The 11043-nt window shown below is 33.6% G+C and overlaps 1 protein-coding gene across 1 annotated transcript; it reads left to right on the top strand.

The window, feature by feature from the left end:
• The first annotated feature begins 758 nt into the window (after positions 1-758).
• Positions 759-9353, top strand: LOC134717350 (uncharacterized). The gene is made up of 6 exons (XM_063579977.1): positions 759-916; positions 3300-3653; positions 4061-4143; positions 7396-7577; positions 7985-8102; positions 8941-9353. The coding sequence occupies exons 1-6, from the start codon at positions 814-816 to the stop codon at positions 9142-9144; spliced, it is 1044 nt and encodes a 347-aa protein (XP_063436047.1). The 5' UTR covers positions 759-813; the 3' UTR covers positions 9145-9353.
• The last annotated feature ends 1690 nt before the right edge of the window (positions 9354-11043 follow it).

Here is an 11043-nt window from a genome sequence, read left to right as displayed (position 1 = left end):
ATGCACTCTTTAAGTTTTTCAAAAAATTCTGAATAATTAAAACAAACTGGTACACTTTTGTTACATCTTTCAGTACCATTCAAACTTTCACCTCTATCCGACTTTTGTTTACGTGAAACTTTACCTTATAAGTAAGCTACAATTTGATTTTATGGGAGAGGGGTGTGAAGAAAGGGGTGTGAAATTAAATAAAGAAAAGACAGGACAGGAGTTTTAATTATAAAAAAGCAAGATGAGACAATTTGCAACAGAAAAAAGTCAGGATGACAAAAAAAGTCAGTTTAAACTAAATGAAAAAACGAATAGAATCAGAAATAAAAAGGCAGGACAGAGATAACAACCAAAAATAATGCAGGACAACATTTTCCTCCTAGACCCCCCCCCCCCCTCCCCTCCCCCTCCTATATAAATCAAATAGTAGCTCCCTAGTTCAAATCTCTACCTAAAAAATCCAGATTTACTCGTGTTTTCAATTATTATATAATAACATTCAAGTCCGGGGTAGTGCTCCATATTTTAGACAAATTATAACATTGCTTCCCTAAAACAAAGTTTTCTTAAATAAAAAGACAACATAAGGGATATTTACATTGAACTGCATGCCCTTAATTTAAGTATTACGTACTTTTAAGATCTCGCTGTAACCAGTTCAAAATTCTGTCATTCACCTTGACACACTTAAAGTACTTACAATTATACAAAGAAATTTGATATATTTTCCCTCTCTTCATTAGATTAGTAAGATTACGCCTCTAGTATATATTTCCTTTCTCATCATACGTTTTATCATTACCCTCTCGTTGTTCTAGTAAGATGTATGTCAGAGTTTTAACACTTCTTTTGTTGGTTTCTGTTGTTTTGGAGTATTCTTTGGCTAGAAAGAAGGACAGAAAGAAAGAAAAAGATGCACACAAAGGTAAATACAATTTGTGCACGTCTTTTTTATCTACTTTTTTTTTTGTAGTTTTTTATTATCCTTACTGTTTCAGGTGCGCTAAACATTCAAAATTCATCAACATTTTCAAAGTTAGTTTTTATAGATGCATTTCGTATATTCCTTAGTTATGTTATACATTTACTTGAATTGTGTACTAGTATGCTTTCACTACACTAGCACATTTTAAGGGGCTTTAAAATGCCGAGGCGTACCGTTTTCCTATTTTTTAAATCTTTGTTGAAGAATTTAATCATGCTTATCTGTGTCGGGTTAGCATTTTTATCTAGGGAAATCCATTTGCGCCAAAAAATTCAGCAAAAGAATACAATTGCGTCAAAAATATAAATATAACATATTGCGCTTATAACGTAAATTTTATTTTCATGAATTCAATAAGTCTGCCCACACTATCAGGATATTAAGCTGACATTTGTAGATTCTTTTAACCGTGTATACTTTTTCTGCATAAGTATTGCTAGTATATAAAATAAGGAGATGTGATATTATTGCCAATGAGACAATTCTCCAAAAGAGTCATAAAATGTAGATTTAAGCCATTACATATGTCATCACAAAAACATATTTCGTATAGTCAGATATAAAACATACCCGATATGTCAAAACATGAAACAATTCAAACAAAGATATAAAAAAAAAGGATTTAAAACTAAACAATAATTAAACAAAATAGATGTAACATGTTTGTTTGCTCTAAAACCTCCCTTTACTGGTACATTTGTGCAACAGTACAGCATAAGAACAAAATATAAAAATCACTTGGAAATGCCTTGACTCATCCGATCGACAAGAATTTAAGTACACAACTGCTAGAAATACTTTAAAATCCCTCTTCATTAGTAACTGCACGAAACCAACTCGCGGAAGTAAAAGTGCCAATTTCTTCAATTAACTTTTATAAAACAAATACCCCATAAATGGTATCCGATCCCTGAGACTATAAAAGATCGTAACTAATATTTATACAAAAGACATGTAACATATCGCTCTAAGAGAACTCCGATACTGAATGCTAGACATAGTTCAACGAAGAAAAACCCTACAAGTTGATCAAGTTCTCAAAGACCAAATTTAGTGTCTCGTTCATACAACTGTTGTTTTTATACTGCGCAATTCAATTAAGGTAAATTGCAAGTACAATATACAGCTGTTTGTAATTCTTTAGAAAGCCCACTTCATTCAAATTGATCAACACTAACACATGATGTTAGATGGTCTCAGGGCTCGGATACCATTAATGGTATCTTTGTTTTAAAAGCTATTTGAAGTTATTTTCGCTTAAACTTCCGTGAGTTGGTCTCGTGCAGTTATGAAAAATGAAAAAAAGCTTTTAAAAGTATTTCTAACATTTTGCATATATACGACGGTGTATTCTTTTGTCGTTTATCATAAAATAATCGAATATCTAATGCAACCCACAAATTTGTCTACATAAAAAGAGTATAGTTGTTGATGCACAAACTGCTGTTTGGTTTGTATAAAATAGTCTTCGGGAAGCCGAATTCGTCATTGGACTGTTACCAAGTGAATGTATTCTTAAATAAAACGTAGTTATCAACGTTTAACGGCTATATCTTGTACACCTTCAGTTAATTTGATTTCATACATTTCATAAGGCTTTAATGATAAGGTTTTAATCTATAAGTTTGATGCACAAAATTCTGTTTGATTGGTATAAAATAGTCTTCGGGTAGACGACTTCGTAATCTATGTTTTAATCAATTTGTTACCCAGTGAATTTGGTCCTAAATAAAACCAGACATATATTATATGTCTCTGATAAAACGTAGCTATCAGCGTTTTACGGATATATCTTGTACACCTTCAGTTAATTTTATTTCATGCATTTCATAAGGCTTAAGATAAATGCTAAGGTTTCAAAATTTCATCATAAAACGTGTATAAAAGTTGATAAAAAAAAATAACTTCAAATTTTATCACGAAGACAGATTTCTACTCCGTTGTTTAAACGTGGGCGATGAATCCTGTTAGATCCAGTATATATCTCAAAAATACAATTTTGTTTTTCCACTGATGAATTATAAATTTATCAAATATAATGTTCATGGTTCATACGACATTTGTTTTTCAGACATCAATATTCACAGTTTTGAAAGTTTGTTTTACATAATTTCTTTAGGGCTTCAACTAGTTGTTAACTTTTCGTACCTCCACCAGAAAAAAACAAAATGAGATGAAAACAGAACATGAACCAAGCCTTTCCATTGGCTCTTGGTTGACTTGATTGACAACAACAGCAATAAAAAGCCTGGTTTATTGTTGTGTGTTCATCTGATTTTGTAATTTGTATACCTGATATTGATATTGATGTTATTTATTGTAGTACGCGGAAAACCATCCAGTATAGAATCTTCACCTATCATTTTGCAAATGGAGGAACAAATAAAGAAACTAGAAGAACAAATAGCAAAAATACCTAAAAATTCCGTACATATACATATGAGTGATGGAAATGATGATGACGAGAGTTCTACTCGATTGGCATTAGACAGTGAGGACCACCACAATACATCTGTACATCGGGTAGAGGGCGCCATTGAACTTGACGGTGATGACGATCATCATCATCATGATCATGACAAAGCCCGTGTTGAAACACATGGGAACGAGCAGCATATTCATATGCATATGCATCTTGAATCTAGTGACTGTAAACATAAGAAGCATGATGACGAAGGTATGTTTTCTCAAATTGTCCTTTTTCATAAAAATATGTCTTATGATTTGCGGGGTTCGGGGGAAGGATAAAGAATATCGATATAAAAAGACGATCGTATAGTTGACAGGTATGCTGAAATGCAAGTTTCACCGATTCAAAAATTGGACTTATTTAATTTAGATTTAAATTATTTTTGCTATACCAAATTTTTCTACATGTACGTAAACAAAGCAATTATTGTCAATGATTTAGCTACAACTGGTTATGTTTCTTATTTCATATTTGATCATATTTATGTCGGTTATAACCCGTTATTTCAAAATATAACTTTCAAATTTAATTTTCTACTTTTACTTTTGCTTCAAATGGTTATGCTTATAATATGATATTGAATTGTAATAATTTGTATAAATACTCGTTTTTAGTCCATGCACATTGCGAAGTGTTCCCGAACAGTAACGTAGCAGATGGCGATGACATCAGAGGCGCAATCCATTTGATACAAAAAGTATGTAAATAATAAAAGAAAATAGTCCATAGTTTATCTTAAATGTATTGGCATAATTTTCAACTTTGGGGCGGGCAAATTTTTTTCCCCGGCAATAATTAAAACATTTTTTTTTGGTTCAAGAAAGTGTTTTTTAAACTTAAAGCTGGGTTATTTCTCCCCCTTATTATCAAATTTTGTTTACTTTCCAAAACGATTTTCTAAAGAAGTTTAGAATCAAAATTTCAAAAAAGATAAACGGTTGGGGCCTTCAGAGTTTTTGCAAATGTCATGTTGTCCCCGTCTACGGACTTTTGCAACAATGGTTCAGTATATTATATGGATTTCTTAAGAAGAAGCCAAAAAATATAGTTCAAATAACGAGACAGAAGATTCAAAATGCATATTGCATTATGTACATACTCACAAGTGTCCTTCGTTTTGAAATAAGTGTCTTTGGGTGATTGTTTTATGTCGCTTGCTTGTCATGAAAGTTTCCTGAATTTGGGCAGGCACATAAAAAAGGAGGAGTTATAGACCAGACAGTCTATCCTTCAACATAAGAAAAAGAGTAAACATCAGCTGCATATATCCAAATTCCATACAGCGTTACAAAGCACATACACAAAAACATAGCATAAAAAGTAATAGACACACATACCAGTTATAAGAGTACTTATGGTTGATAAAATCCTGTTCAAGACCTTTTACAACTAATTAATTAATTATGTTCTCACAGACTAAAGTTAAGTAGCACTTGACTTATAACATGAGTGTTCATAGTTATTATTCTTTGAATGTTTTATTATCTTGCTTTAAATTATTATAAATAGTGGCAGTCATTTTGATTTACTGCTGTGTTTGATTGATTGATTGATGGTTGCTAAACGTCCAGTGGAAAATATTACAAACACATTCAGAACACAAATACATGAATGACATTTATATAACTAGCATTGTGCTGGACAGTCACGATTTTTAACATGCTTGCTTAAAAGTTAATAGTCCACATGAAGGCGTTTCACCGTAGGTGTACATAGAACTCAACTGACTTCGAGCTGACCAACCATAAATGACTGTACTTGTAAATGTCGGGTACTTAAATGAAAGTACAAAAACAAACTTTAAACCTTTAGCTAGGTTCACACTGCCGATCAGACTAACTCGATCAATCTCGATCAAGACAAAATAAGTGATCGGGAGACTGATCTGGTTGGTCTGACTCAATTGACAAGAATGTTCGGGGTGTTCTACCTTGGTCGTCATCGATCTAACTTTCTACCCAACAGTTTTTGACCTGTCAAAAACATTCGAGTAAGGATCGAGAAGCCAGTCACTCGAGAAAAGATCGAGAATTCGTCGATTAGCGGTCGCATTGATCGGGAAAGGATCGTGTAGAGATCGAGTTTGGTCGGAATTCATAAGTTTACCGATCAGTACTCGATCATTTCAATCTTTGCTCAACTAATATTCGATCATTTCCCGATCAACGACAACCTGTACGATATGTTGTCCATATTAACTCGCCCAATGCACGATCGCTTTATGATTACTGCGACTTTTATATTTTTTTCATCCCAGACCAACTCGACAAATACCCGATCTCTACACGACCACATTAGACCACTCTTCTATCTCTACGTGGCCATTCACGAGTATACATGACTTCTACACGATTCTCTAAAAATGTGTGCATTCTCATTATCTCTAATAATTTTGCTTCTGCAAAAATATATTGTCACTATTTATTTTTTTAACTCACATAGATTCCTCCATGTACAGTACCGTACGCGTCTGTACTTTTCCAAGGAGGTGTATAATTTTAAAAGAGAACGCTGATACCAAAGGACCAATCATACTCAAAGGTCGAAAACAAACCGGCAGCGCCATAGCGAAAATGAAAGCCGATGAAAAGACAAACAGAAGTCTACATAATTCAACAAAGAAAACTAAAAACTTAGCGACACGAAACCCAATAAAACCTGGGATGATCTCAGGACTGGGTGTTTTGGAATGGAAGTAGATCCTGCATATTAACCCCAGAGGATTTTTCAAATATGTAATAGAAAAAACACAGGGTGGGGGGGGGGTTAACATGTCCCGTCGTGTCTCAAAAACAATATATGGTTATTGCTTAAAACTTTCTCAGAAACTGTTTATGATTATTGCATAAAACTTTCTCACAAGACGTCGGGCGTATCATGCGCTCATGGCGCAGCTGTTTATTCGATGTTTTTATACTGAAATTTTACATACCCGACCAATGCCCGACTATCCTTACGACCCCTATACGATCAAGTCAATTTGGTCTGGTCGTGATTAGGCTGAGATATAATATAGTTGATTTGGTCTGGCTAATCGAGTTAAGATCGTGTATAGATCGTGAATTTGTCAGAATTATTGAATAAGTAAATCAATTAGTGGTCGGGTTGGAGTCGTGATGGAGTCATCAAGGAGTCGTGAATGGTCGAGTTAAGTTCGTGTACATTCGAATAGCAGTCGGGTAGTAGTTGTAAACAGGCCCGATCAAGAATTTGTTCACGATTGTTCGTGGAGCTTTGGTCAACCGGGATCATCGAGTTGATCTGATCGGCAGTGTGAACCTATCTTAAAGACTATGTCCTGGCCTTATATGAGGGGAAGGGTGCAGATTTTGTATTCTGCATCTAAAGTACTAGTATGATGTTGAACTGACGTTTGTCGGTCTTTTGGAAGTAACAAATTCGTGCACTGACATAGATACAAAATCGAATAATGTAAGATTTATCTGCATGAAGAATGATATTAATATCATAACACAGATGTATTACGGTTTGGAGACAGAAACTTGCCCCAGTTAGTCCTAAAAATAACGCCAGACGTAAAAGCAATCTTGGACTTCTCATACTTAGATGAAGCTTTCTTCGAATCTCTACCAATTAATTGCATTGTGCATCTCCTATTTCGTTTTTGGTTTGGATAATTTTTTAGGTTCCCTTTAGATAAACATGAACTTTGCAAGCGGTTGAGATATTATTTTATGAGCTTTGTCTGCGCAGCTTCTAATTTTTACACTGAAGTACTTTCTTGCTATAGACATGAAATGACGTTATAGCACCGACGTCAATTCCAGTGCTCGCAAATTATTTGTATTAGGAACAAAGTCTCTCTCACTTGTATATTTGAAATGACAAAAAAACAAATATATAATACATAACATGAAAAATAAATCGTTGTTAGAACAGTAGACATAATAAAAAAGATAATGTTTCAAATGTCACTTTCTTAATATAGGGAGATGATCCTGTGGAGATCTTTATTGCATTAAATGGTTTTGATATGACGAAAGAAAATCCAAAGCATTCCCATGGTTTTCATGTCCACCAATACGGTGATACATCTAACTCATGTGATTCATTAGGAGGCCATTTTAACCCCAGTGGAAGTTCACACGGAGCACAAGATGCTCATACAAGGTATTTATACATCTTACTCATGTAATTCATTAAGGAGCCATTATAACCCCAGTGGAAGTTCACACGGAGCACAAGGTAATTCATCTGATTGCTTGTTTTAGTGTTGTGTTTTAGTTATGTTGCTTTATGTGTAATGAGTTTAAAAAAAAAAACATCCAGTTTATTTCAGTGACTGGTGTTTGAAGGGTCTTTGATTTCTAATAAGAATATGTTTGAGGAACAAAAGAAAATCGAGTGAAATACATGTATATATATAATAATACAAAATTAGATAAGTCATTTAACTGCAGATTAGGTGGACATCAATTACTTATGTAATTTGTATGATGTTATGTGAAAGCAAAGTAAGTAGGAAATGAAGTTCAAATTAGCTGTGCATAACTGATATTTTAACTTTGAAAATTTAGGCATGTAGGCGACCTTGGAAATATTGACTGTGATATGAATGGAGAAATTGACTATAAAATGAAAGATGAGACGATCAGCCTACATGCGGAAAATTCTCTGATTGGTAGAAGTATTGTGGTAAGTTATTTTTAGAATGTTTCAAATAGACGTTAGGGATCACAATAAATTTGTATCAACTTTTAACCAAGTTCTATTTAAAGCATGTACCATCTCTACAACAGAATAAAAAAAATAATCAGAATATTTTGTATAATTGCCAATGTTAAAAGATGCAAATATCCAGCAATGACCAAAGTTCAAAAAAGATTAGACACAGCTTTCCAATCTGAGAGTTCGATTGGTCAACAAAATTCTAACAAAAAAAACGGTCATCATTGATCATCACGATTGTTAAAAATAACGATTGATCATCACGATTGTTCAGTAGAAATAACGATTGATCATCACGACTGTTAAACACAATGATTGATACATAATTATTGGTCAACACGTTTCATGAAAATAACTATTGATGAACACGATTCTAATAAAAATTAATGATGGTAGGTCAACACGATTTTCACACGAATAACACTTATTAACAAGTCACCAACACGATTCTCACAAAAAGAAACGAGTGTTCAACAAAAGTCTCACAAAAATAACGAGTTGCCAACACAGTTCTCACAAAAATAACGAATGGCAAACAAGATTCTCACAAAAATAACAATTGATAAACGCGATTCCCATAAAAAGTCGATTAATCAACACCATTTCTCGTAAATGATAAAATGGGCAACACGATTCTCACAAAAATAACGATTGATCAACACAAATATTAAAGCAACAAAAACGAACAACTTAATAGGTGAAGTTGTCCGGAATGAGCCACAGTCTTGATCAATAATGAATGCCTCACATATTTTATTCAAAATTCAATCAAAAGCTTAAATTGTATTTATTCACCGTATTTCAGATTCATGAAGGACCTGACGACTTAGGAATGGGAGGAGATGCCGGAAGTTTAAAGGGAGGTAATGCTGGACCTAAGGTTGCTTGTTGTGTCATCGTACTTGCAGATCCAACAAAACACCAACATCATATAAACATCGATGCTCAAGAAGGTGGTGCTAAGCATGAGGGTCACACTGGGTTAGACGTCCACGAAGTTAAACCTTGAGCATATAACAGAGTGTAAACGATTATATTACCTAAAAAAATGTAATAACTCATTGGGAACATGTGTATAAAGATTGATTGTACTTGTTGAGAGATGAGACTTTAATAAAACATTGAATTGTGTACATAAGAAACATAGAGTGTATCATGCCTTTTCAGAATAAGGACGGAGCTGATGAAATAATTTAATAAAATTCATGTATACAATAACTGAAATTTCTTTTGTACTCTTTTTCGTTATGGTATTATTCGTTATCAGAAGGAAAAAAATCACAAAAATACTGAACTCCGAGAAAAATTATAGAAATTACTCAAACATATCAAACGAATAGATAAAAACTGTAATTTTTCTGAATCGGTACAGGCATTTTCTTATGTAGAAAATTGTGGATTAAACATGGTTTTAAAGCTAGCTAAACCTCTCACAACAACACAATTGCCGTATCAGCTCTTCAACTTTTTCGGTTTGGTTAAACAATGTTAAATTGATATACATTTTTTAATATATAATACCCATACAAAACACAGTAATCGCACACAGAATGAAAATGTTCAACTTCTTTTCTATTGGACACATTCGATATATCCTTCAGGTTTACCACGATTTAATCTAAAAAAAATATGGATCAAATTTGTAATTTCTTTTAATCTTAAGAATTTGTCGAGGTGTTTTTTCTACCTCGCAACATATCCTAAACACATAAAAATCTTCCGTTATGATAGAGGGTTGCCGCAGACAAGGAAGTTCTTAAAACAAGACGACAAAGTGTTGAAGTTAAAATCGTCTCTTCGAAAACTTTACCATCGCAATCACGATTTGTTGAATGTTCTGGATTATCTGTTTCACAGATGATTACAAATATGTTAAAATTATTGTAACCACAATCCCGTCCCCTTTCACCAAAAAAGACTTATGACCAGATTTGTTCTTAAATTAGCAACACGACGGGTGCCACATGTGGAGCACGATATGCTTGTTATTCCGGAGTATCTGAGATCACCCCCGATTTTGTGGAGTTCTTGATGCTCAGTCTTTAGCTTTCTATGTTGTGTTATGTATGTATATTTTTGTTTGTCTTTTTGGTGCTTGTTTTGCAAAGGCGTTGTTTATATAAAAAAATGATGTGGTATGTTTGTCAATGAGACAAGAGTTCAAAGGACACAGAAATTAACAGCTATATGTCTCCATGCGGTCTTCAACAATGAACAAAGTACTGATCGCATAATCAGCTACAAAAGGCCCCGAAATCACAAATGCAAAAAAAATCAAATGAGAAATCTATCGGCATAATTAATATACACAAAAAAAAACGAAAAACAAATATGTAACACAGCAACAAACGAAAACCACTGAACAATACAGACTCCTGACTTGGGACAGGCACATACATACAGAATGTGGCGGAGTGAAACAGGTTATAGCGGAATCTCAACCCTCCTCCTTGTCTGGGACAGTGGTGCAACAGTATAATATAACAATGAACTATAAATTTCAGTTAAAAAAGGATTAACTCGTCAGGAGAATACAAATAGAAATACGTATAACAAAAACAAAGAGTGGACGTGACCGGGTACTTGTACCTCCCAATGTTTATTTTATTTTCGACTTCTGAGTCAAGTGAAATCCAATTTGGATTAGTTTTGTGCTCAATAAAATTTTTACAATTTTTTAAATACTTATTCCTTTTTATTGGCAATTTTTTGTCGAATTTAATGAGGTTCATATCTGAAGTGTGTGCAATAAAGCAAGAAAAAGATAAGTTGCACATCAATCAGACTACGTTCAGAGCGACATGTGACAGTCTAGAAAAAATATGTGTTGAAAATATTGTGGAGGGAGGTGGAGTCAAAGAGTGAAAAATGGAACTTTTTTCTGATAACTTTGAATATAAATTGTGGA

Source organism: Mytilus trossulus, chromosome 1 (assembly GCF_036588685.1).
Source record: "Mytilus trossulus isolate FHL-02 chromosome 1, PNRI_Mtr1.1.1.hap1, whole genome shotgun sequence".
In the NCBI taxonomy this organism is placed as follows: domain Eukaryota; kingdom Metazoa; phylum Mollusca; class Bivalvia; order Mytilida; family Mytilidae; genus Mytilus; species Mytilus trossulus.
This window is presented reverse-complemented; position numbering and strand designations above follow the sequence as displayed.